At 37.0% G+C, this 27,868-nt stretch overlaps 3 protein-coding genes, 2 long non-coding RNA genes, 2 other non-coding genes and 1 pseudogene across 7 annotated transcripts; 5 read left to right on the plus strand and 3 right to left on the minus strand.

The window, feature by feature from the left end:
- Positions 1-713: 713 nt before the first annotated feature.
- Positions 714-1,790, plus strand: LOC117127086 (myosin-11-like). The gene is made up of 4 exons (XM_033276334.1): positions 714-906; positions 1,096-1,227; positions 1,307-1,450; positions 1,527-1,790. The coding sequence occupies exons 1-4, from the start codon at positions 904-906 to the stop codon at positions 1,569-1,571; spliced, it is 324 nt and encodes a 107-aa protein (XP_033132225.1). The 5' UTR covers positions 714-903; the 3' UTR covers positions 1,572-1,790.
- Positions 1,791-4,282: 2,492 nt separating this feature from the next.
- Positions 4,283-9,857, plus strand: LOC117127081 (annotated as a pseudogene).
- On the plus strand, positions 9,814-13,325 carry LOC108870412 (myosin-binding protein 1-like). Its single transcript, XM_033276335.1, has 4 exons — positions 9,814-10,721; positions 10,754-11,622; positions 11,713-12,812; positions 12,919-13,325. Exons 1-3 carry the CDS (start codon positions 9,865-9,867, stop codon positions 12,777-12,779), a joined length of 2,793 nt encoding a protein of 930 aa, XP_033132226.1. The 5' UTR covers positions 9,814-9,864; the 3' UTR covers positions 12,780-12,812; positions 12,919-13,325.
- Positions 13,326-13,919: 594 nt separating this feature from the next.
- LOC117127082 lies at positions 13,920-16,321 on the minus strand. The gene is made up of 5 exons (XM_033276329.1): positions 15,987-16,321; positions 15,383-15,612; positions 14,830-15,300; positions 14,373-14,752; positions 13,920-14,294 (listed from the first exon to the last, which is right to left on the minus strand). The coding sequence occupies exons 2-5, from the start codon at positions 15,608-15,610 to the stop codon at positions 14,204-14,206; spliced, it is 1,170 nt and encodes a 389-aa protein (XP_033132220.1). The 5' UTR covers positions 15,611-15,612; positions 15,987-16,321; the 3' UTR covers positions 13,920-14,203.
- Positions 16,322-18,144: 1,823 nt separating this feature from the next.
- LOC117127088 lies at positions 18,145-20,572 on the minus strand. Its single transcript, XR_004449831.1, has 2 exons — positions 18,889-20,572; positions 18,145-18,723 (listed from the first exon to the last, which is right to left on the minus strand). It is a non-coding gene; the product is annotated as an uncharacterized LOC117127088 (long non-coding RNA).
- A 516-nt stretch (positions 20,573-21,088) lies between these two features.
- On the plus strand, positions 21,089-21,171 carry LOC117127584. The gene has a single exon (XR_004450604.1). It is a non-coding gene; the product is annotated as a small nucleolar RNA R32/R81/Z41 (small nucleolar RNA).
- A 101-nt stretch (positions 21,172-21,272) lies between these two features.
- LOC117127583 lies at positions 21,273-21,362 on the plus strand. The gene has a single exon (XR_004450603.1). It is a non-coding gene; the product is annotated as a small nucleolar RNA snoR31/Z110/Z27 (small nucleolar RNA).
- Positions 21,363-21,543: 181 nt separating this feature from the next.
- LOC117127089 lies at positions 21,544-27,632 on the minus strand. Its single transcript, XR_004449832.1, has 2 exons — positions 26,702-27,632; positions 21,544-22,042 (listed from the first exon to the last, which is right to left on the minus strand). It is a non-coding gene; the product is annotated as an uncharacterized LOC117127089 (long non-coding RNA).
- Between the last annotated feature and the right edge of the window lie 236 nt (positions 27,633-27,868).

Raw genomic sequence — 27,868 nt, forward strand, 5'->3', positions numbered from 1 at the left:
TTCTCTCACTTTCAGTTTGTTAGCATTCAATAATCTATTTGGGTTAAATATAAATCGTGTTGCTGCAGAGGGATCTCACCAAGTTTCACCTGGAGATTGTCCAAGTTGCCATAGAGTCTCTAGATGATAAGGAGCCCCCAAGTCTCATGTCTAGAGCTGCTCTCCTTTACGTCACATATAAAGACGTGGTCAAGTCTCTTCGGACCGGTGAGCCTTGTCTCTCCAAAGCTGCGTGAGACGCGTCTCAATGAATCTAAGGGAAGATTGAGCATTCAAGGGGATTGTTGGGTTGAAGCTGAAACTGGTTTGGCTTTTCTGAGATTCCTTCTAAGAAGTCTTCGAAGAAGGGATCTTTAAAGCTTAAGCGCCGCTTAGGAGTTCATAAGCTATGGAGGCTGTCTAGTCCTAGGTGGTATCAGACTTACAAGAACCGTGGCCTCCGCCAGTTGATTACCAACTCTGTTTAAGACATTAAGCATTGTGTGCTTTTGGTCTCTATTTAAGACATCGGATGCAGTAGTAGTATTTAACTAGTGATGATGACTATCTACTTTGTGCTTTTGGTTTCTCTATTTATGCTTTTGGTCTCTCTGTAGTTTTGTGCTTTTGGTCTCTTTCTTTTTCTTTTAGCGTGTACTCCTGTCCGAATCCCTCTCCTGTGTGGTGATCTTATTCCTCTGAACGTCTTTAGATTGTGGTAATATCGGGATTTGATTTTGTTTTGTCGGAAACTGTTATCGGTTTGTGGGAATCCCTCTCCGGTGTGTCTGTTTGTCTCGGAATCTACAGATTCTATAGGTTTCTTACGTAACAAGTCACTATACTGTGGGAAAATATCCCGAAAAATGGATCTCCTTCACTTGTAATCATTGTGAAGAAGAAACGACAGGCCAATATTCAACAATGGTACGTGAACGTCTTACTTTACTGTAGATCTCTCTCCCTTACATAGCTCACTCACTGTAGGCAGTTTGATTGTCCAGTTTTAGGGAGCTTAAAATTATTAGTATTGTTAGGTTTTGTCTATTCATATTGACATTGTTGTTGTTTCTTTAGCATTTTGAATTATTGTGATGTTTTTTTGGTAAATTGCAGGGAACTCCGGTAAATATGATTGTAGGTTCTCATGTTTGGGTTGAAGAAGACTCAGACGTGGCTTGGATTGATGGCGAGGTTGAACAGCTCACTGGAGAAGAAGTTGTGATCCAAGCCACAACTGGAAAGAAGGCAAGCCAATCACACTAACTGTTAACATTTCATCTTGTCACCTATAATTAATATCCCATAACTGTTTTGTATTATATAGATCACTGCAAAGTTGTCAAAGATATACCCAAAGGATGTGGAAGCTCCTGCAGGTGGTGTTGATGACTTGACAAAGCTGTCTTACCTGCACGAACCTGGTGTCCTTCAGAACTTAAAGATCAGATATGAACTTAATGAGATCTATGTTAGTACTTATAACAAATATGTCGAAACCTTTTGATTGTTTAATGTCTTGACTAGAATCTATTTGTTCATGACAGACATACACAGGAAACATCGTTATAGCGATTAATCCTTGGCCGTGAGATAGATGGATGGATGGAAGCTATATATATATATATATATTTTTTTTTTTTATCTTGTTAATTATGCTATAACGATTTATATTTCTTAGTAAGTACATTGAAATCTGGTTACATAAGCGATTGCTCTATTGGAGTCTGTAACTTTGGTTGATGTGTAGATATCTCAAAAAACATGAATAAATATGTAGAGACTAATGGACAATAGTCTTTAATCTCTAAAAATGAGTGTAAAATATAATTTTCACATAAAATTTTTTGATGAAACTATAAGATATAAAAAAAAATTGAACCAATTCAGTAATTAACAAATTGATTGTAAGTTGGAAATAGATGATACATCTCAATTTAATTTCTACTACTTTTAGCATTACATTATCTGGGTCAATCGCTTCTGTCGAATACTTAAATGGCTTCTTTGTAATAAAATTTAGAACTCAGGGACTTTGCTATAAAACACTTGTAAAAGTTTCCCGCGTGTGGGGCCGTTGGTGACGTGGAACATTTCCCCTCTCGCTTCATCTTCATTAAACAAAAGTCAAAAGGTCAACACAGTGGCATAGTCGTAAATCCAGCAAACTTAGTCCCTTCTCTTTTTCCTCCTCGCCGGCAAAGTTTCCGTCGTTGCTTCTCTTCACTCCCACCACGAAGAATCTAAGGGGCGGTGAGGCTTATCTTCAAAAGCTACACAGAGGTAGCAGTCGTGAGCAGAATCGCACCAACGATGCAGTTCCGCCATCGGATCAAAAGCGGATAAACGGTGCTCCGATTCTTCTTCCGTCCCGGAGACCACTTCTTCTTCGGTGACCTCTTATGCTCCGATCTCTGTTACGAATCGTTCGTTCGGATTACATATCCTCAGAGGAGGAGTACCAAGCGCAGTTAGCCCTAGCGATCAGTGCGTCGAATTCTCAGTCCTGTGAGGTTCCGGAGAAGCATCAGATCCTAGCGGCGACGCTTCTGAGCTTGGGAAGCCGTTACCGGGTGGAGTCAAGGAGGGATTAATCGGAGGTGGTTGCCGAGAGGTTATCGAGACAGTACTGGGTAAGTATTATCTTCATTCTAAACATACTTATCGAGCCTTGCTCATAGTGAATTCGAGGTGTGAGGAGCCTGATCAGAGTACAGCCGAACTTAGCATTTCTTGATTGGATCCTATAGCTAATTTGAATCTGTAACCTTAGTAACTGGTATTGTACTTTCACTAAGAATATGGTGTGCTTGACTATTTGGAGAAAGTTGTTGATGGTTTCTACGATGTTTACAGCCTATCCGCAGACTCAGCTAAGCAGGGAGATATGCCAGTGCCATCACTCGAAGATCTTGAAAGCAACCATGGAACACGTGGCTTTGAAGCTGTGGTTGTGAATCGACCCATTGATCCTTCCCTGGATGAGTTTCTTCAAATTGCGCAATGTATTGCACTGGATTGTCATTCTCCAAGTGTTAACGTGCTGGTTACAGAGGCTGGCTGAACTTGTCACAGGGCATATGGGTAGGTCTGCGAAAGATTACAGTATAGTATCGGCAAGGTGGACTGAGAAGAGTACTGAGTTCAAGGCAGCACTAAACACTTGTGTATTCCCTCTTGGATTTGTAAATATTGGTCTCTCCAGGCATCGTGCTCTGCTTTTCTAGGTAATTTCTTGAACCCTCGTTCTTGATTTAGTGGCTTTTCTTATCCCATTTCCTTTTCCGGTGGAAAATATGTTTACTTGTGGCTAGTTATGAACTTCTTTACTGATGGACTGACTTTAAATGAAATCATTTGTGAGCGAAAGCCTTGTGCTGTGAAATGAATACCGAGATTTTTTGTTGTTGTACACTCTGATAGTTTTTTTTTTTTTTGTTGACTGAGTTCCAACCTCTTGCGTTGGAATCTGACATGTCATTGGCTGATAATATCTGTGGTGCTTCAGTCTCAAAGTACCTCTGCTCAGTTATCTGAGTTAGCTGATTTCTTTGTGCCTTGATTGAATGAGACATCAACAACTAATTTTCGCACCTAAGTTGATGCCTTGCTGCTTATGCTCGTATATCTTGTTTGATAATTGTAATTGATTCATGTCATTTTATTCTCCCCATGTAGGTTTTGGCAGATAGTGTCAGGTTGCTTTGTAGGTTGGTAAAAGGTAACCATTACACGAGCAACGAGGATGATGCAGTGAACACAATACGACTGGAACGGTGAAAACTCTTTTATCCCACTACGTTTTGATACACATGCCATTTCCAGCTGGCATCTCCTTTTCTGATGAGAAACATTTTGAATTTTGTTAGCCTGAATGGATGGCTCCAGAAGTTCTACGCAATGAGCCTTCAAATGAAAAATGAGTAGCTTAGACGTTCAGTTCCGTACTCGGCTCTACTACAATATTTACTCTTACTTTCACCTTTTTGAAGGAAAATAAAAGAAAAGTTTGTTGGTTCTTTTCGCAGGTGTGATGTGTACAGTTTCGGGGTGATTCTGATTCTATGGGAACTAGCAACATTGAGATCGCCTTGGCGAGGAATGAACCCAATGCAAGAAGTAGGAGGAGTTGGTTTCCAGAATCGCGGGCTTGAGAGATCCCAAAGGAACTTGATCCTGTGGTGGGAAGAATCATCTTGGAATGTTGGCAAACGTAAGTCGTGTAAAAACTCAAAAACACTCAACAGAATCTGCAAAGAGGTGACAAATGTACTCTTATTAATGTTTTGTGTTTGGATAGGATGATCCGAATCTGCGGCCGTCCTTTGCTCAGCTGACGGAAGTGCTGAAGCCTTTGAACCAGCTCGTGTTTCCTTCACCACAATAGTTTTCAACTGTGAATACATGAAAGACGGTTAATCATACTACCATGCTTCATAAGTCTTAGATTAGAGGAATGTAAATGAAATCAATTTTCTATATGTTTTGGTGTATTTGTTATAGGAAAGGCCGTGATGCTGTGCTTATATTATTGGGTTATAAACTTGGTCTCCCCTCTCTTTCCCACAATGGACGCTCATCGCTCAGAGGCCAAAGCTTTTCCATCAATATCATCAATTCCAATATACGGTTCGATTATAAAATTTAATAATATTGTTTGTTTACCTCATAACTTTTCTTATCGATATCGACTTGTGTTCCTAATCAAACCCATCATAGTGCCTATTTTAATCCAGACAGAAAACTGATATCCAGTAAACTATGGAGTTAATTGGATATTGGTTTGTATTGTTCTTCTAATTTTGGATAATATATACCATAATTAGTGATTCTGGGACGAAATGATATCTTGAGAGACTTGGGGGGGTAGATAGAGTAAATAGATACTCTTGAAGGAGAGAGTGTACGTGGAGTGCGAGAGACAGCGAGTGATTAGGGTCCACGAATTGGCGCGAATTCCATGGGGATGAAAGAAGAAACCCACCGAAGTCGAAGGATGAACAACAATGTCACTCTCTCTCTCTCTCTTATTTTTTTTTTTGTTTACTCATTCCTACAGTCGCTCCTTCGCTTCTTTTCTTCTTCTCTCCTTATTTTTTTCCGATCTCGCTTCCTCCCCCAGTTTCATTGTTCTATTTCAGTTTCTGGTGATCCCATCATTTTTTTTTGGTTCTGTGTGGTGATCTTATTCCTCTGAACGTCTTTAGATTGTGGTAATATATCGGTGATATTGTCGGAAACTGTAATCGTTTTGTCCGAATCCCTCTCCGGTGTGTCTGTTTGTCTAGAAATCTACAGATTTTTAGGTTTCTTGCGTAACAAGTCACTATACTGCGGGGAATGTCCCGAAAAATGGATCTCCTTCACTTGTAATCATTGTGAAGAAGAAAAGACTGACCAATATTGAACAATGGTACGTGAACGTCTTACTTTCCTGTAGATCTCTCTCCCTTACATAGCTGACTGTATACAGTTTATTAGTGTTGTTGTCCATTTAGTTATTGTGATGTTTTTGGTAAATTGCAGGGAACTCCAGTAAATATTATTGTAGGTTCTCGTGTTTGGGTTGAAGACTCAGACGTGGCTTGGATTGATGGTGAGGTTGAAAAGCTCACTGGAAAGAAGTTGTGATCCAAGCGACAACTGGAAAGACGGCAAGTCAATCACAAAAAACTGTTAACATTTCAACTTGTCACCTATAGTAATATCCCATAACTGTTTTAATATAACAGATCACTGCAAAGTTGTCAAAGATATACCCAAAGGATGTGGAAGCTCCTGCAGGTGGTGTTGATGACATGACAAAGTTGTCTTACCTGCACGAACCTGGTGTCCTTCAGAACTTAAAGATCAGATATGAACTTAATGAGATCTATGTTAGTATCTATTTTCTTACTTACAAATATGTTTACAGCTTTTTGATTGTTTAATGTCTTGACTATAGAATCTATTTGTTCATGACAGACATACACAGGAAACATCCTTATAGCGATTAATCCTTTTCAACGGTTGCCTCACATCTACGATGCCCATATGATGCAACAATACAAAGGAGCACCTTTTGGAGAACTAAATCCTCATGTTTTTGCTGTCGCTGATGTTGCATACAGGTGATTTTAATACTTGTCTATATATGTATTATGACCCACGTATATGTTGTCAGCCTAAGGCGCGCTTTACCTGTATACTCTCAGGGCCATGATTAACGAAGGGAAGAGCAATTCGATTCTTGTAAGTGGTGAGAGCGGAGCTGGAAAAACTGAAACCACTAAGATGCTTATGAGATACCTTGCGTATTTAGGAGGTCGTGCAGTTACAGAAGGAAGGACTGTTGAACAACAAGTTCTTGAAGTAATGACTTTGCTATCTTTTTTATCTTATATTAAGAGCTCAATCCACTAACTTGTTTGTTATATCTGCGTCCAGTCAAATCCTGTCCTTGAAGCCTTTGGTAATGCAAAAACTGTGAGGAATAACAACTCAAGGTAAGCCAAAATCTACTCATAATAGTGGGCACTCTATCTATACTCATTGTTGGTGATTCAGCTGATTGTTTAATAAGCTTTGTCTCAGTCGCTTTGGTAAATTTGTTGAAATCCAATTTGATAAGCAAGGAAGAATATCTGGAGCTGCCATAAGGACCTATCTTCTAGAGAGGTCTCGTGTGTGTCAAATCTCTGATCCGGAGCGCAATTACCACTGCTTCTATCTTCTTTGTGCAGCACCCCAGGAGGTAACCTCACCTGCAACTCTTTTAAAATATAAAGAACTCGCCGCATAACTTAAGAGAACTGAGCAGGAAATTGAAAAGTACAAGCTGGGCCATCCAAAGACCTTTCATTATCTGAACCAGTCTAAGTGCTACGAGCTTGTCGGTATAAGCGATGCTCATGATTATCTTGCCACAAGGAGAGCTATGGACATTGTCGGAATTAGCGAAAAGGAACAGGTCAGTTTGTGTAAGCAGCTACTGAATTTAAATTTTGTTTTCTTCAGTTTTATATTGACAGTGAACTTCTCCTTTTGTCTATATCAACAGGAAGCAATTTTCAGGGTGGTTGCTGCAATTCTTCATATTGGAAACGTCGAGTTTACTAAGGGAAAGGAAGTGGATTCATCAGTTCCTAAGGATGATAAGGCGAAGTTTCATCTCAAGACAGCAGCAGAACTTCTCATGTACGTAAAACATTTTGCCTCTGTATGTTACTATGTGTTATAAATTATTAGAGCTAATTGGAAGTCTCTTTTTTTAGGTGTGATTTAAAAGCTCTTGAAGATGCATTATGTAAACTTGTTATGGTCAGACCCGAGGAGGTTATCAAGAGAAGTCTCGATCCAGAGAGTGCTGTTACCAGCAGGGACGGTCTCGCTAAGACAGTCTACTCTCGATTGTTCGATTGGTAGGTGGCTGGTTTTAAGTGTCAAAATAGTGGATCTAATTACATATTTGATGCTAAGTGAATATCTCTAGTTATGTGCAGGTTGGTAAATAAGATTAATACTCGATTGGACAAGATGCGAATTCAAAATGTCTAATTGGAGTTTTGGACATTTACGGATTTGAGAGCTTCAAAACTAACAGGTAATGAACCTTTTACGTGATTTTAGGCTCACAGATAGTAGTCGCCATTGTCTGCTAATACCTATCTGCTGCAGTTTTGAACAGTTCTGTATCAATTTCACTAATGAGAAGTTGCAGCAACATTTCAATCAGGTAGGTTCTTGATTGTACTGGAAACGATGTACGTTTTGATCACATTCCAGCTGTGATCTCTGAGTTTATTAGTTCCTTTTGTTGTTCTCAGCACGTTTTCAAGATGGAACAGGAAGAGTACACAAAAGAGGCAATAGATTGGAGCTACATTGAATTTGTGGACAACAAAGATGTTCTTGATCTTATAGAAAAGGTTTGCTTAACTGAGAAAGGACAGTGTTATCAAATTGGATGTTTTAACCTCACTTTCTCCTTTCTTTTCCATCTGCAGAAGCCTGGTGGAATCATTGATCTCCTCGATGAAGCTTGGTAATATTAAAGACTACTTCCATAGATCTTTTATCCTGACTGTTATTTTGTAAACTAATGAGACGCAATTTTTCCAGTATGTTTCCAAAATCAACCCACGAAACATTTGCAAACAAGCTATATCAGACTTTTAAGGCTCACAAGAGGTTCATCAAACCAAAACTCTCTCGAACAGATTTTACCGTTGCTCATTATGCTGGAGAAGTACGTTGTATATTTCTTTTTACCAAGAAAAAATTGACACAAGGGGACTGTTTCACAATTTTCTCGTGTCTTTTAAATTTCTTTCAGGTTCTATATCAGTCTGATCTCTTTCTGGATAAAAACAAGGATTATGTGATCCCTGAACACCAAGATTTGTTGGGAGCTTCAAAATGCCCTTTTGTCGTGGGTCTTTTCCCTCCACTCCCTGAAGAAACATCTAAATCTTCAAAGTTTTCATCTATTGGTTCTCGTTTCAAGGTAGGAAGCTTATTCTATTAAAAATATTCAGGTGGTTTCTAAGGAAGAGTGTCTTACTAATATTCTCTTAGTAAGTAAACGTAAGAACTAAAATACGGTTGGCCTGATTGATGCAGCTGCAACTCCAGCAACTGATGGAAACATTAAATTCTACCGAGCCTCATTACATCAGATGTGTGAAGCCTAACAATCTCTTAAAACCTGCCGTATTTGAGAATGTGAACATCATGCAGCAGCTGCGTTGTGGTGTAAGTATACATAAGATAATATTTTCCACAGTGATGTTTTTCTAGACTAGACATATGGGTTATGAGCATGGTTCCACAAAGCCTCTTTATGTTTTTAATATCCTGCGAGTAGTGGCAGGAAAGTGTGTGCTAATAACTCTAAAACTTTTACGGTTTCTGTATAGGGTGTTTTAGAGGCGATCAGAATTAGTTGCGCAGGGTATCCAACACGTAAACCTTTCTTTGAGTTTGTCAACCGCTTCGGACTTCTATGTCCTTCGGCTTTAGAAGGGAGGTAAGTAAGCAGCAATTTTACTAGCCCGTAAAAATTATAATGTTTAGTGAGAGTTGGAATCAATATTTACAGATTTTGACTTTTCCCTGAACAGCTACGATGAGAAAGTCGTGTGTAAAAAGATATTGGACAGCATGGGACTTGAAGGATACCAGGTTCCTTGAGTTGAGTATCATTTAGTTAATGGAACCAATTGTATAGTATGAATGATGCAATGGAATATGATTCAGTGATGGAAAATTTGAAAGAAATCAAATGCACACTCGTATCTTTTGTTAATGCAGATTGGTAAAACAAAGATCTTCTTGAGGGCTGGTCAGATGGCTGAACTCGACGCTAGGAGGACAGAAGTGCTTAGTGGTGCTGCAAAAAAAATTCAGAGACGAACAAGAACTCATCAAGCTCAGAAACGGTTTACTGTTCTGAGAAAGGCCACAATATCTCTACAAGCTCTATGTAGAGGTGAGCCATCTGATTTCAATCGCGCTCTTTGGAAGGGCATTAACTTTGTCACACTATATGAACTATTTGCTTGAATATAGAAACATTTATGTAACTTTTACTCAATTTCAAATATCATAGGAAGACTTTCCTGCAAAGTTTACGAGAATTTGAGACGAGAAGCTGCTGCTGTGAAGATTCAGAAGAATGGTCGGAGATATTACTCTAGAAAATCTTATAAGAAGCTCCATGTGTCTGCGCTTGCTTTACAGACTGGTCTAAGAGCAATGGCTGCTCGTAAAGAATTCAGATTCAGGAAGCAAACAAAGGCTGCCACAATTGTTCAGGTTGATGTTCTTAAGAGAGTATAGAAGTTTTAAACTACTTCAAGGAGTTTCACAAGAGCTTTGGCACTAGCCTTCAACGAGTGGCTACTCATGGTCATGCTCTTTGCTAACTCCATATTCACCTACGTGATTACGAAGTTTGCAGATTACTCCCAGCTTCAGTCTCCATGTCTTATATGCTCAAGGCTTGATCATATCCTTGGGAAGACAGAACATTTGAAGAAATCTCAGTGGGACATGTTTTGCTCCAAACACAAATCAGAAATCTCGTCGTTGGTTTACTGTCACGCTCATGGCAAGCTCGTTGACGTCCGTGGGATGTGTGAAACTTGTCTTCTCTCTTTTGATAAAACCAGTAAGTCCAATGCTGAAAGTTACAAGTTATTGGTTGGGAAGTTGGATGACCAACCAAGCACAAGTCCAAGACACTGCACATGTTGTAATCAGCTGTGGATACCACAAATTGATTCTACTGGTGAGGTGTTGGCTAAACCGGAAACACTAGCCAAGATTGGTTTGGTTAGTGATGAGAGAACCGGGAAACAGACTACTGCGTCCAAGAAAAGTGTCAGGTTCAATGATTTGCCTCATGTTGGGTACACTGAGCTCAAGGTTCACTCAGATACAGAACAAGAAGATGTATTTTCAGAAGATGAAGGTGTTGCGGTTAAAGAAGAGGATCATAGGATTCAAAACGTGGACCTGGAGACATTTGAGAAGGTGTTGAAGGAGGAAGAAATCATTTCATTAGATGATAGTTTTGTAACATCAAGAGCCATGGAACATTCTGAAGCTGCTTTGGAGGAGAAAGAAGATTTGATTCAGGTCCAAGATACTTCTATAATATCAAATTCTAAGGAAAGTCCTGCAGATGCCTTGTTGGAGGTGAGTGAGCTTATTACAGTCAATGTTGTCCCTGAAAGATCTGAGGAGGTGTTAAAGGAAGAAGAGATCATCTTCTCTTAGCATCACGTGGCATGGAAGATTTGATTCAACTCCGAGATATATCTTTAACATCAGATTTTAAGGAACTTCCTAAAAATATCTTAATAGAGGAGTCAGAGCTTACAGGTACTTCAACATCAGTTGCAGCTGAAACTCATGAAGATCTCTTAGTGGAGGATACTGTTTTAGAGGAGAAAGAAGAGCTGGTTCACCTACAAGATACTTCTGTAACACCAGATTGTGAGGAAAGTTCTGCAGGTGCCTTGATGGGGGAGACAGAGCTTCTTTGCATCAATGATGTTACTACTTCAACATCAGTTGCGGATGAAACTTCTGAAGATGTCTTAATGGGAGAGACTGTTTCAAAGGAGAAAGAAGAGATGCTTCACCTCCAAGATACTTCTTTAACACCAGATTTTAAGCAAAGTCCTGCACATGCTTCATTGGAGGAGGCTGAGCTTGTTTGCCTCAGTGATGCTACTTCAACACCAGTTTCAGCTGATAATCCTGGAGATATCTTAATGGGAGAAGCTATTTTAAAGGAGGAAGAAGAGCTGCTTCACCTCCAAGATACTTCTTTAACACCAGATTCGAAGGAAAGTCCTGCAGATGCCTTGATGGAGAAGGCTGAGCTCGTGTGCCTCAATGATGTCACTACTTCAACATCATCAGATTCTGATACAAATCCTGAACATGTCTTAAAGGAAACTCAACTTATGCCCCTCCATGAAACATCTCCAGAAGAGGTTCCTGAATCATTCACTACAGCTGAAACCCATGTTGATACATCAAAGGAGAAGGACACAAACCAAGCTGATATGACCTCTCTGGAATCTGAATATGTGGTTGTATCACCTTCAAAATCTACAAACTCTATCCCTGAAGATTCAAATGAATTTAACTGTAAGTTTTCTCAACACCATTGCTCCTATAGGATTAAAATTATTGTGAAATGGTTTTTAGTCTCTTATGAAATAAATACATTTTCATCAGGTGTATCAGACAACAAGGAAGAAACATCTCTTACATTGTCTGAGATGGCTTCTCACACAGAAGCTGCTCCTGAATCAGAATCCTCTTCTTTCAACTCAATGTCAGTGGCAGCAGAAACAAACCTTGACTCAGGTGAGTGGACGCAAGGAGGTGGTGAGTTGCTTGATCTTGCGGATGCATACAAAAACATCATTGTACACAACGAGAGTAATAGAGAAGCACACATAGAGCAATGGATGAGTAAAGACACTTCTAGAGTCAGCCAAGACCTCAAAGCACTACTCACTCAAATCTCAGCTTCTCGTATAAGCCCCAGGATATCTATTGTTGATCAGGAGACAAAGAACCTAGACTATGAAGATATGCAGTTGCTGATTCAAAAGAGAATGCTGGAGAGAAACGAGAGCACCTTATCATTAGAAGGAGTTTCTGTGAGCGAGATAGAAGGAGAAAGCGAGGTTGAGAGGTTGAAAAGACAGGTTGATCACGACAGGAAGTTTCTCACCGGTTTGTACAAAGAGCTGGAGGAAGAGAGAAGCGCTTCGGCGGTTGCTACGAACCAAGCGATGGCTATGATCACGAGGCTGCAGGAAGAGAAGGCGACGTTTCAGATGGAGGCTTTGCAGAACCTTAGGATGATGGAGGAGCAAGCTGAATATGATTTGGAGGCGATACAGAAGCTTAACGAGTTGCTTGTTGAGAGAGAGAAGGTTATTCAAGATTTAGAAGCTGAGATTGATTACTTCAGGGGTCTGGAGAATAAGAAGATACAGAACTGTTTAACTGGTTTTGATGAAGAGAGATTATATATCACTAGTTGTTTGGAGAGGATTGAGAACATGGTGCAAGAAGATGTGAATGGTGAGGTTCTTGTTGATAACTTAGTAACACAAGAATCTGTTACTGAGCTACGTGAGAGAGTAGAGAAGCTTAAGGGAGACTTTGATTTTTTGGAGCATGTTGTGAACTCTCTAGGGTATGGGAGTGAAGGTGTACAATTTGTTGAGGAAATAGCTTCTCATTTGCAAACCCTCAGCATGAAAAGACATAATCATACTGAGAGTTGATGGGGCTTCTACCTGTAAACAATATTCATAAAGGTATTCCTCTATACTTGTTTTATTTTTGTGTTGATTGGAGTTTTCAAATATCTTTTCTGGCCAGAATGTACAAATTCATGTGTTGTTCTGTTTTTTCTTATTTTAGATAACTTTGTGGAGAAGATATTGTAAAGCAATCTTAAAGAAAGCAACAGTGGTGTAAAATCTTAAGGAATTTGTACAGCACATTCTTCGTGGCCTTTCCTAATTTCGTATAGAATAATAATCTCAGTACTCTACAGTCTCCAGGAACGATTCATATATTTGGGTCTGGTGTGCATAATCACTTTGTAAGTTTTCACTTTCTTTGGGGTTTGTTTTCTAATTTTATGATGTTTTCTTATAGGATTGAGTGAATGTGTGTGTGGGGTGGGGGAGTATTGTTCTGAAGTTCTCATTTAATATTTTTTAATTACTTACATTGATACAAATATGGTGAAAAAGCCTAAAGCGTTTGTTAAACTGATATTCCTTTGCAAATGATTTGTAAATTTTCAACAAATGATTTGTAAATTTTGAACGAGTTATAGGTATACATTATAAGCTACATAATATATTTTTAGAAAAAGTTCAAATTATACTAAACATAATAGAATGAAAACATAATCAATCTATTTCTACAGAAAAATAAAATAAAAAAAAAACTAAATTAGGCAAAAAGAATATATCAGTAACATATATATATATATATATATATATATAATTTGTTTTTCTTAGATTTGAACCTAGACTATGATAAAACAATGACATTAGTGCAAATCATTAGGATACAAATATTAATAGTTTAAATGGAATAAAGAATAGTTTTGCAAAACACACTACATCTAAATTACATGGGCTCAGAAATATTTCTCGTAGCCCAAACAACTAGACGGAAATCCCTTTTCACTGCAGCATACATACTTGTGCAAGCAAAATACAGTAACTTGAATATAAGCAATGCCAGCAGCCAAAAAATCAGAATTCAAGACCATGCATAGAGACTACAACCACTCAACCAGTAAAACTCAGTGAAACCACAAGATTATAATGTTAAACAAACTACTACCTAAACTGACAAGAGAAAAACTCAAACAAGACATATCAAACAAACAATTAGACAGGAAGTGTGGTATCATCATAGATGCAGAGTATTATATTAAGTGTCAATAATGTAGCCATATTGCAGAATCGCATGACTCCAGACACATAAGAATCCTGAAAAGTTTTCAAACAAGACCTAACCAGCAAAAATACCTATCCGAGGAGAGATGAGTTAAGAGGAGACAAAAAAGACATTAGTTTCTTCCCTTTACTATAGCTAACAGATGCTTTAAGGGGTTAAAGAACCAAAAAAAAAAAGCTCTCACTCTCTCACACAGCTCCTTCTTCTTCTCAGCCACTTCTTCTTCTCAGCCACTTCTCTGCTTCTTCTTCTGCTTATTCTCTTTCTTATGCTTCCTTTTCAGAACATCACCAGAAGAACTGGCCACTTGATCATCTCTGCAACCAAACACAGAACACTAGAAAGATCACAAAAGACTCAAAATATTATTGTAATCAACAGATAATTTTAATTACCCATGGCTAAGGCACTGCCTCCTTTTTCTTGATTCATGATACTTCTTCCATGGAAGCCATTTCCTCTTGCGTATGGGTTGAGGCTGAGGCTCAGGCTCAGGCTCAGGCTCGTTGTAGATAGGGCAGATGAAACAAGAGAGCAAAGGTTGTGGACTTGGCGTGGCTCGAACAAATTCTGCTTTCTCATCTCCACAGCCAAGCACCATGTACAACGCACTGAGAGATACCCGGAAGTATCCTTTAGTACCGACACGTTTGCCATTGCTTGACTTACAAATCGCGACAAGCTTTCCTCGAAAGCGCATTATCCTGATAATGATCACCCCGTGATAGCCAAGAAAAACAGAGCCTGCGGTTAGAGGGCCTTCATAAATGTCATCCTGCCAAAAAAACACAAAAACTTTTTACAAAAGAGAAAGAAAGAAAGAAAGGAAAAAAAAAATTCAAAGTTGCAAACCTCCCCAAGCTCCCACAAGTGAGAGAACTCGATCAACGTGGCACCGATAGGCTGTTTGGGCAGATGTGCCAATGCTTCCTGGAGAGTGTGGAAGATGCGATAGGAATCTATGTGGATCTTCGGGTTTTGAGCACTAGGAGGTACTTTACGGCAGCTAAACTGACGGTAACCACTGAGTTCTCTGGGGACTCCGTCTCTTTTGATATGGTCCAAAGCATCGATAGTTGTACAACCGTAGCAAATATGACGCGGTTTTGCACTTTCATCTTGCCCAAGCATATCTGGATGCACATTTGAGCTGAGATACCACGTGCAAAGAGGAGAGTAACGATCATCCAGGCGACGGATGCATCTTAAAGCAGAAACCAGATCGGTAGAGCTGTATGCCCAGCAAATGATGTGTTTCATCTGGTCTCGAACAGGTCCACAAAGCTCCTCCCAATCCGCGATTTGCAAAAGCTGTGTGAAAACCTGACAAACAAAACCAAGTATGAGTTTAAAAGTAAGATATTTGGAAGAGTTGTGTGAATATATTAAGAATTAAAGTACGTACCGGTTCCTTTCCATCCCAACCCAACATAAGAACTATGCCATCATCAGAGAGTTTGAAAGGGCCTCGACGACCAGTGCCTGTTGTCTCTCTAATGTCACGATCATCCATGAGCTGTCTCAAATCTGCTGGTTGTATTATGCTTAAGCTCTCTCGCTTCAGACGTTTACGAGTCTTTTTGGGAAGATGTTGGAAACCAGGAGGCCTTGGTGGTGGCCTCATATCATCCATGTCTTTGAAAACAAAAACAAGGAGCAATTTAGAAACTGACACATGTTGTTGCATGATAAGAGACTGCAACACGTGTCTAAACACAACACCAAAACGACAACACATGCTATGGTTAATTAACTCGCCTTGCCTTGTATTAAGTATTAACCCGGCCCATTCATTAGCGATAAGGTAATTAACCCAATAATTAAATCATTAACTTCACATGCCAAAAATCAAAGCTAAATCCATATCCAGAACCTATATAATAAGATAGTGTACAAAAGACTAGTGTAACAGCTTTCTCGCTATCCTCAAGCTTCCAAAACCAGAGAATGAAAATCTCAATGTGTTTAGAGGAATGAAAATCGCTATCCAGAGAATGAAAATCACTAACCCAGTGTAACAGCTTTCTCGCTTTCCTGGGTAAACTAACAAGCTTCCAAAACCAGAGAATGAAAATCACTAACCCCCCAGAATGTGTATAGAGGAATTAGGGTTGTGGTGAGTCAAAACGTACACGATGTCGTTTACTATTGGGCTTTTACAGAACAAAATGACACGGCCCGAATCAAAATTTAAAACAGAACATATGATGATATTTATTTGTAGGGCAATTGTCAATAATAGTACCTTGTCTCAAAAATGGCACTAGAAAGAGAAAGTCACAAAAATGACATTCATTAAAGGGTAAAATATCCCTAATACCCTTGGTTTAAAATTAAATAAACAAACAAAAATAAATAAAAATAAATAAAAAAAATGAAAAAAATAATTTTTTTTTTATAGTTTCAGATTATATGTTTTCAAATTCGAAATTTTTATAATTTTTTTATTTTTTTTTCGATTTTTTTTTTTATTTTTTTATAAATTTTCTTTTTATAATTTAAAAATACTTTTTGAAACTGTTTTTAAAATTTTTTATTTTTTATTTTAGTATTTATTTTTTATAAAATTTTAAACCCAAATTCTAGAACCCCACCCCTTAACTCTAAACCCTAAAGTTTGGATTAATTAACCCAAGGGTATAAGTGTATATTTACCTCTTTAATGAAACCTATTTTTGTGACTTTGAACCTTGAGTGCTACTTTGGGAACAAAAACTTGGTTTGGTGCTAGTCTAGTTTTTTTCTCTTATTTGTATTACCTAAGTATAAAACTATTAATATCTTTAAAAAAAAAATTAAAACAGAACAATTATACCTATTTTTTTGACGATAATAAAAAATTTTAGTTACATTTTTTCAAAATATTTTAATTATGTAGATAATTAAAATTGAATTAAAAAATAACCATAGAAATTTAAAAGAGATATTCTCTATGTTTCTTGTTGTTAAGTTTACATAGTTCCACAAGCATTTACATAGTGCCACTTGGTGTTAATTTTTTTGGCGTTAAGATCTGTAAAAGACCAGATGCTACACTCAAAGAGAAATTCTCTATGTTTTTCCGGTCACTAAGACAACAAATATTTTCCCAAATGCTCAAAAAAAAAAATTCTATAGGTTACATGTATTTTTACGCCCTGCATATCACAGACTACTATATCAAAAACAAACGAAAAGTACTTCAATACACATATCATAAAATCAGACTAAACATGTCTCACATTTTGTTATGCAAGAATAATCTTTATTATTCTTTTACCATTTTAAGCACTAAACTGCTTCTAGGTATATGATTAATGACTTTTGCTTGAATCCACCACCACATCTTGTAAGGTCTGATATCCCTTAGTGTACCGATTTTCGTAGAGTCAATTTAAGGTTGAGTGTATACATACAATTAATATGATGGATTATATATATGGATCACAAAACTGCTGTCCACGTTATCATCTTAAGGAAATAGTCCAACAATCAGAAAATATGGTAACAAATAGGTTCCATCACCAGTTCACAGATTCTCGGACCACGACCCACGTAGTCCTAAGGAAGGGTTTTTGTTTAGCCACGTCATGTGGATATTTGATACCCTTTTATATAAAATATAACGTGACGTATACGTACAAATATCTCATAAATTCTAATATGACTTTTTCTTGGTAATCTTCTTCTAATATGACCTATGATGTCGTTCGTAACATTACGAGTTAATGTAACAGTGTGGTGGACGTAACAACATCGATGAAACCTAGTTTTTTACGGACGTTGAGAGCCATACACACTGATCGACGCCGAGAGTGGAACTCCGCACTGGAAGAGAGACGATCGGAGACTAAGATGCATCGGAGCTATAAAGATAATAGGGATTCTCGTACTGATCCAAGAAATGTAGTCTCCGGAGCTAGATTGGGGTTCATAGCGACAAAGACGAAGATGAATGAAGAAAGATGAGAGCTCGATTCGCGTGATGAATCAACTTTTGAGATCGATGAATCTTGATTTAGAATACGGAAAGAAGAATCAAGAGAAAGTAAACGAAGATGATGATATCCAGCTCGAGAAGAATCAAATCAAAAACGAACTGAAGAAGAATCTGAGAACGAGAAAGGTTCATGATGATCGAAATCACATAATCACCATGAGAGTGATGGTCTCAGCTCTGATACCATATTGAACGAAAGAATAAATTGAATTGATTAACCAAAGTTTGTTACAATCAACTGTATATATATACACGGTTTAAGCAAAAGGAAACTAAACCGTATTGGTTATCTAACTTAAACTGGTATTATACAATATATAGTAACCAATTTATTTGATCTAACCAGCGTAACTATGGAGCTTACTCTGCCCAACGTGTAAGAGAACTACAACATTTTTGTAAATAATTCTACTATCTAAACTCACAACTTTAAATTATGACGCCATAAAGAAACTGTCACAAGTGTAGGCAGCCATTCAAAAGTGTAAACTTACACCGCGAATCCAACACCATATTTTTAAAAATCAAACCTATGGAAAGTTTCTTCAGTTGAAGGATTAGCAAATGGTTTCTATTTCTTTGGAGGCGGGATTCCTCCAGAGAGCACCACATACGAATAGAAACACAACATGGCAGCACTGCAATGAAATGGACATAAAGGTTACATGAATCCACAAAGGCTATGTGCATCATTACTAATGTTATCTCACAAAAAGGATTTTCACATAACCGCAGCAAAAAGGCCGACGGGATAACAACTTCTTAGCCTGCAAAAGTACAACGTTAAGCGGTTGAAGTCAAGGAAGCAAAAATTTAAACAATTAGCATAATCACAGTGGTTCGGACAAGAAGATCTCGAAGCAGTGAGATCTGCTGAAGCAAGAATCAAGAGTAGTAGTAGTGAGAGATGAGACCAGAGTAGAAGTGCACACCTCATATTTGTTTATTTCTTTCTTCTGCTAAATCATTTTTTTTTCTGCAAAGTTAAATCGAGTCAATACTCTATCTATTGCATTACTCTTAGCGAGAGTTTGTAACATCTGAATCATTGAATATTCTTACCTCCAATAATGTGCGTGGAAAAGTTTGAAATGTCCCAGTCTATGCGAAAAAACCAAATATGTAGGGCTACTCGATCGTGAGTTTGAGGTGACTTGAGTTTGTGGATTGTTTTTATAACTTTGAGAGTTAAATAAATTTTTTTTTTGTTAAACAGCTTCAACTCTAGAATTTCATCTAAAATAATGAAAATTTCATCCAAACACTCTAAATAATTTAGAAAATTTAAAAATTCATAACTTGAATCAAATTATTTTAAACTTTTAACTAAATACATCTCTTTAAATTGTTCTTGCAGCTACTTCCTAGCAAGTGCAAGCTGAAACTTTATTACTGTCGGTAGCAAAGCAAACAATGACATTTTTGGGATTTTCGCTGTGGTGTGGATTAACAAAAAGAAGTCTGGTCCAGCTACTCATGATATACAATCTTCTTCTGACCATTCATTACAAGGCTATATCTCAACTTCGTTGATTATAAGAAGCTCTTTCAATTTTTTCGTGGTCCAAAAACTTAAAACCTTTTGGAATTTCTATCACTATTCTTTATTTTTTTGTCGGTTTTCTACCATTATTCAAACAATCAGAATTCCCTTGTTACTCAAAAGTTTACGGCAGTTTTTTTCCCTCAAAGTTTACCTAAGTCTCTTATCCTAGTTTTTCTACACATAATATCATTGGAGCAATCTAAAGCTATATATATGACATTAGGTGTGTCTGAAACAGATATATGGATCATCCACATACCTCTTTGTAATCTATGTTGAAGCTCAAACTTTGAGCCGGGCCTGGGTATTTCAACCTTGTATATTCTTCCAATCGTTTCAAGTGTGCCACTGTCATATCTCTCAGCCTCCTCGTCTTCTCGCCTTCCGGGGAACATGGATTTGATTATATGGAACCAAAATTCTAAAGTGTAAATCAAACTTGTCGAATTTAGTATTCATCTTAAAAGTTATGGGGTGTATTCGTAATAAATGATAAATACGGAGACTATAATGTAAATTTGAAAACATACATGTCTCCTCTCTCAGATTAATAAACCCTAGTTTCCATAAAACCTCTCCCCACCTCAAAAAAACCAAACCTTTAACGATGAACAACATCGAATCCGAACAAAAATCAATGGACGATGATGATAAAGTCTGCGGCGAATGCAAGTCGAACCCATGGAAATACAAATGCCCAGGATGCTCAATTCGATCATGCGCCCTCCCTTGTGTCAAAGCTCACAAGAAGCGAACAGGCTGTACCGGCAAAAGAAAACTCACCGACTTCGTCCCCCTCTCCAAGTTCGACGACAATCTCCTCCTCTCCGGTAATAATCACATTCAAAGTTTCTATCTTTGATTGTTAGTATTAAAAGGGTTGATGAAAGTTTTGATTTTTAGCTTTGTAAATTATTATTAGTTCTCGGATTAAACCGGGATCTGATCCCGGTTTGGTTCTTGTTATTAGTAGTGTACCGTCTCCGTAGCTTCCCGGTTAAGAAGCAGTCGAGCCTCTCGTCGAGGTATAGCGCGTACGTGCGTACGAAGGCTGTGTAGTCCCAAGGTCGTGAGTTCGAATACTGCGGGGAATGTCCCAAAAAATGGATCTCCTTCACTTGTAATAATTGTGAAGAAGAAACGACTGACCAATATTGAACAATGGTACGTGAACGTCTTACTTTCGTGACGGGATAACAACTTCTTAGCCTGCAAAAGTACAACGTTAAGCGGTTGAAGTCAAGGAAGCAAAAATTTAAACAATTAGCATAATCACAAAGACGATGAATGTAAGTAATATTGTTTCCCTTGAACTGATCATTGTATTGATACGATATTATATACAACGTACAGGTGAGATATTCTAGGGAATATTCAGAGAATAGTATCTAATGATATCTAAACTATATACATGATACTTATCATCTTATATTAACATGGTTTTGGGTTTTAGGTTTAGGGTTCCTTGCTCGTGTCCTAGTCTCTAGTTCATATCGCCGAGATTAGACGCCAATCTTCTATTCATCACCATTTAACTGTCCCTTCTCCCTATTGTTTTCTATTTTTGTACTTGTCAAAACTTGGTTTGAAGAATATGATGAAAGTTGTTTATTGGTGATTCATATGATCGATAAAAATTCCAACTCGCTACGTTCTTTCTGATTCTTACCAGTTTCAGAATTTTTATTCGTTCTTTTTGGTTTTTCCTGATTCATCTTTTTCGTTCTCGCGAAAAAATTCCAGGGTTTTTGATGTTTTGAACAATTTATACTGGAGAAGTGATGAGAAATCAGATAATATCTTAGGACACCTTCTGACACATTATTGTGTATGAGAATGACATCGATTTCTGATCTTCAGTGAACAAAATTTGCTTCCTTTTTCAATCAAATTTTATTTTTCTATCAAATTGAACTCTGTTTTCTCCATTGTACCTTCGAATTTACAAGACGAGCTTTGTTTGGTTTCATGATTTGTTCAAACATCCATTTATTTTATATGGAAAGAGAGAAACAAGAGAATTTTTACTTTGGTTATATAAAAAAAAAATTGTTACTCATATTATATAAGAAAATTGAATCCATAATGAATGTTACATTTATAGAGGTGGTACGATTGTCCCTAAACCAATGGCTGGGTTAATGAATCATCATCCAAGAAAGCCAGATGAATAATAACATTTACTACAACGATAAATGTCCAGAACATAAGTGACCCTCCTACGTAAACTAAGGTTAAAGCCTTGTTGGGTTTTAGTGGAGCCACGATGATCGTGTTCACGGTCATAAACACGAGACTATGCATGAGATGCCTAATTTTACTGGCAAGTTGCGGGTTCTCATTCCATAACCGAATCCTAAATCCGAATTCCACTAAACCAAACCAGTAACAAACATTGAAAATGTAATCCACCACAACATTGCTAAGCGGATCTTTGACAAACTGATCATATCTATGGAAAACCTGATAAGACAGGAAAGTATATGCGGCGGAGATTAAAAAATAGATCACTGATCGAGTAGATACCTCCCGAAGTTACCCTGCCATTTTGCCAAAAAATATGAGACATGGATTAATTCAAATCAAACTCTCTTATAAACGTGTACTCCCACTACAAGAAAACACAAGTTTTACGAGGGCAGTTTTCCTCGTGACTTCGTCGTAAAAGCAGTGTTACGAGGAATTAGCGAGGAAACCCGTTTCGTCGTTATACGTTTGTCGTAACGCATATATCCTCGCTAATTCGTCGTAACATAGCGAGAAAATAATTTCGTCGTAAAAGCGAAGAGGAATATTTCGTCGTAAAGACCACGTAACGCTTCCACGTAAGGACGTCGCTAAATTTCCTCGTAAATACCACGAAAGACGTTCCTCGTAAAACCCACGTAAATAACTCGAAAGTAAATACTCGTAAAGTAAACGTAAATACCTTGATAGCTTTTCTCGTAAAGACCACGTGAACTTTCCACGTCATTTCCTTGTAAACAATTCCTCGTAAAAACCTCGTTAAGCTTCCACGTAAAGAAGTCGCAAAATTAGCTACGAATTTACTTCGTTTCGTTATTTTACAGAAATATAAAAAATTATAATTAAAAAAATAATTTAAATAATTTAAATTATTAATAAAATTAAAATTCTAAAAAAATCAAAACCAAAATATTTTATATATAAATAAGTTTTGAATTCATAATACAAGAACCGAAATTAAAAAGAACTAAGGGTCGTGAATCGCCCGATAAAATTCATCACTCCTCGCCGTTACATCCGCCTCGGCATGTGTGTCGGATGTTGACTCGCCTGGAATAGGATTTCGTTGTCGCATGGTCATCGGGGGAGGAGGAACCGATGGTCCTCTAGAAGAGGGAGACCCAAAGACTCTCTGAGTGTACTGAGTCTCGGGGACAGTCTCTTGTCCCGAAGAACCGGGAGCTGATGAAGACGACGGGTCTAAACGATTATCCGGCTCACCGAACATCTCTCTGTAATGGGCAGTAAGTCTACCTTTTCGAACCTGAGAAAAAAATTTAATTTTTTAAATTTTCGTCAACAGTATATTTTCCAACATTATCCACCTAATCAAAACTAAATAACATAAGATCCGTAAACTTATCTAAATTCCCTATACTAACCACCTAATCTACCTAAACTAACCAAATTAGAGAGGAATTAGAGAGGCTTACCATTGCAACGAAACAGGGAGGAAGTGGAGAGGAAGTAGAGAGGAAAGAAAGAGTGAGCGCTCGGGGTGTATATATAAGATTACATTCCGTCGCAAATTCCTCGTAATTTTACGACGAATTACAGAGGCCCGTGTTTTTTTTTACGACGAAACAGCGAGAGATTACAAAGGCCCGCGTTTTATTATACGAGGAATTACAAAGGCCCGTGTTTTTTAGGTACGAGGACGTTACGACGATTTTGTTTACGTGGAATTACCGAGGAAAGCTTCCCTATAAATATACCCGTAACTCTCCTTCTCAACCCACACCCAAACTCCCAAATCACACCCTATCTCACATCATACTCTCAAATCCAATCCTATTCAAATTATAAAAATTTGAGAAAAAAGGAAGAGAAGATGATATTGGAATTTATGTTGGTGAGACTTAAGTAATATAATTGCTGGAAGTCTTGCCACATGTAAATCCAGTATATTTCTTCTTTTTCTTTTTTTTTCTAGTTTTTACAGTACGAGGTGTTTACGACGATTTTGGTTACGTGGTAATTACGACGAATTTGTTTTACGTGGTATTTACGACGAATCTCTCCTACGTGGAATAAACGAGGAATTTGTCCTACGTGGTATTTACGACGAATTTGTCCTACGTGGTATTTACGACGAATCTCTCCTACGTGGAATAAACGAGGAATTCGTCGTAAGTTCGACGTCAACATACGAGGAATTAACGAGTATTCCGTTTAAATCCCTAAAATCCGAAACCCCAAACCCCAAACCCCATATTCCTTATCTTCTACTTCATATATTACAAACTCTATCTTTATTTTCATTCCAAACCACAATTCACTATCTTCAAATTCATATATTCCAAACCACAATTCTCACTTTTACTTATTCATAAAACAAACTCCCACATTTTCTTATTCACAAAACAAACTCCCACATTACCTTATTCATAAAACAAACTCTCACATTACCTTATTCATAAAACAAACTACACAAAATCGAGTATATTTCTTCTTTTTCTTTTTTTTCTAGTTTTTACAGTACGAGGTGTTTACGACGATTTTGGTTACGTGGTTTTTACGACGATTCCGTCCTACGTGGAATTAAAGTGGACCGCGTTCATCATTTATATTACGTGGTATTTACGACGAATCTCTCCTACGTGGTATTTACGACGAATTTGTCCTACGTGGTATTTACGACGAATCTCTCCTACGTGGAATAAACGAGGAATTTGTCCTACGTGGTATTTACGACGAATTTGTCCTACGTGGTATTTACGACGAATCTCTCCTACGTGGAATAAACGAGGAATTTGTCCTACGTGGTATTTACAACGAATTTGTCCTACGTGGTATTTACGACAAATCTCTCCTACGTGGAATAAACGAGGAATTCGTCGTAAGTTCGACGTCAACATACGAGGAATTAACGAGTATTCCGTTTAAATCCCTAAAATCCGAAACCCCAAACCCCAAACCCCATATTCCTTATCTTCTACTTCATATATTCCAAACCCTATCTTTATTTTCATTCCAAACCACAATTCCCTATCTTCTAATTCATATATTCCAAACCACAATTCTCACTTTTACTTATTCATAAAACAAACTCCCACATTTTCTTATTCACAAAACAAACTCCCACATTACCTTATTTATAAAACAAACTCTCACATTACCTTATTCATAAAACAAACTACACAAAATCGAGTATATTTCTTCTTTTTCTTTTTTTTTTCTAGTTTTTACAGTACGAGGTGTTTACGACGATTTTGGTTACGTGGTTTTTACGACGATTCCGTCCTACGTGGAATTAAAGTGGACCGCGTTCATCATTTATTTTACGTGGTATTTACGACGAATCTCTCCTACGTGGTATTTACGACGAATTTGTCCTACGTGGTATTTACGACGAATCTCTCCTACGTGGAATAAACGAGAAATTCGTCGTAAGTTTGACGTCAACATACGAGGAATTAACGAGTATTCCGTTTAAATCCCTAAAATCCGAAACCCCAAACCCCAAACCCCATATTCCTTATCTTCTACTTCATATATTCCAAACCCTATCTTTATTTTCATTCCAAACCACAATTCCTTATCTTCTAATTCATATATTCCAAACCACAATTCCCACTTTTACTTATTCATAAAACAAACTCCCACATTTTCTTATTCACAAAACAAACTCCCACATTACCTTATTCATAAAACAAACTCTCACATTACCTTATTGATAAAACAAACTACACAAAATCGAAAATACATCAATCGGATTCATCGACATTCTCATCATCACTAGAAATGTCTTCATTTTCATTAAACTCGTCTTCAACAGCTTCGTCTGTGGCATCATCGGTAAGAACTTCGTACTCGTGATTATGCGGATCAATGAGAAGGATGTCATCAATTTCTTGTTCAGGTTCCTCGACTCCATTTATCTATTCTTCTTGCAATGGTGGTTCTTCTCCACTGATGATTCGTCCTCGAGGTGTTACTTTGATCACTGCTAACCTATTTATAACCGAATCTCTCATCCGAGGGTATGGAAGGAAGCTAACTTGGTCTGCTTGTGAAGCTAAGATGAAAGGCTCGAATTTGTTGTACCGTCGTCCACCTTTGACATCAACTACACCGAATTTGTTAGACCGAACACCTCTGTTGACGACGGGGGTCGAACCATTCACATTTGAAGAGGACGCATTTCAGCTTCAGTATCCCTGGAAATTCGACTTCAATAATCTACGTGTGTCACTTACAAAGTTGGTGGATTCAAAATTAATTAGGTGCAAAAAAAAAACGTGTGTCACTTACAAAGTTGGTGGATTCAAAATTTCCTCGCTAAATCCAAGTAAATAGTTTCCTCGTAAATAATCTCCGTGTGTCACTTACAAAGTTGATGGATTCAAAATTAATTAGGTGCAAAAAAAAAACGTGTGTCACTTACAAAGTTGGTGGATTCAAAATTTCCTCGCTAAATCCAAGTAAATAGTTTCCTCGTAAATAAGACGCGAAGTTTACGTCCACTTTACGAGGAACGTACGTGAAACATGATATCATCGTTATTTCCTCGTAAATGACACGTCACATTACATCGACTTTACGACGAACGGTTTTTGTCGTTAGTTTACGAGGAAATAACGATGATACCGTTATTCACGTAAAATCCTCGTAAAGTTGACGTAAACTTACGAGGTTTTTTTTTCCTCGTTAATATTCCTCGTTAAGCTTGAGTTTTCTTGTAGTGTCCCCTTTGTTTCAATTATAAGTTTAGGTGATTTTTTTTTGTTTCACAATATAAGTTGTTTGCAAAGTGTAATATAAAAGGTAAATTAAGTATTAAAAGCAAATTTGAGATAGAAATTTATCGTTGGCCATTCTCTCTTTTTTAATCAAATGCTAAACACATAAAATGTTTATTTTAATAGTTTTTAATCAAGACAATGTATATATTATACCATAGGGAATATATAGTGATAAATTAATCCGCCAGACATATACATCGTACTCACTTGATGATAAATCCATGTAAACTTTTCAACTCGTCTCTGTTTATCATGAAACCGTCCAGCTACAACCAAAATATTAATTTTAGTATTAGTTCAACTGATCAATTCCTTGTTAGATGGAAGCAAATGTTACACGTTGGCAATCCTATTAACACTAATCGATCTAATTTGGATCTTCGTTTTTTATATGATGAGATTAAATTTACATTTTAAATGGGAAAAAATTTAAAAATCTTCGTTTCCTCCTAATCACCCTGACAATTTCAACCTCTAATAAACCCTATATGTGTTAGTTTGTGAAATCATTATAAAGATTTACTAACCAATCTTTTAAGAAAAATAAACGGAATCCGAAACAAAGATAATTAAGAATCAACAACAAACCAGCGTACGGCTAACGGCAGCCATAGCGATAGAAGAGGTAACGAAAACCTGGCGATGAAAATTATAATGATATTGATATTGTGATCGGTAGAGATTTGTAACAAATAAAACTAACTTTAGAGTATATATATGTAATGTAATCAAAGAAAGAAAAAAAAAGAAAAGAATCTTCTATTATGAATATATAGAATGTAATCCAAAAAAGATTTTCATAAGATTTGACATATTGTTATGAGTATTAGATATGGATGACCAGATAAATCATATGATATTTTAAATATATTTGTATGGTAGTTTTATTCAATTTATCCCTATATATCTGTATTATTAACAGAGCTATCATGTAGATCGGTTAAATACGTTGTTATCCTTAATGAATAATTAATTAATTGTTTATAACTTCGATATAATTAACCATTAAATATGAATTAGCTATAATAAAATATTTTTTAAAAAATAGTTTTTAAAAGACAAATTTATGTCTATTGTATTATTATCCAAAATAGTATCGATAATTATAAGTTCATACATTAGCTATGTTTTGATAAACATAATTGAAGATCTTGATAATTAATGAATTTAAGAAGAAAAAACACAACCAAAAATTAGTGAAAGACTGCATCATATATAAAGAGATTTCTACAATATTTTCATAATATGATTGTTTCTAATTTTTATAATATATATATGTGTGTTTTATTAAAAGATTGCATCTTATATAAATAGTTTTATGTTAAATTTGTTGTTATTTTGTAAGTGTACGACAATAGATTATTTTGCTGGTCT

Source organism: Brassica rapa, chromosome A08 (assembly GCF_000309985.2).
Source record: "Brassica rapa cultivar Chiifu-401-42 chromosome A08, CAAS_Brap_v3.01, whole genome shotgun sequence".
Taxonomy (NCBI): Eukaryota; Viridiplantae; Streptophyta; class Magnoliopsida; order Brassicales; family Brassicaceae; genus Brassica; species Brassica rapa.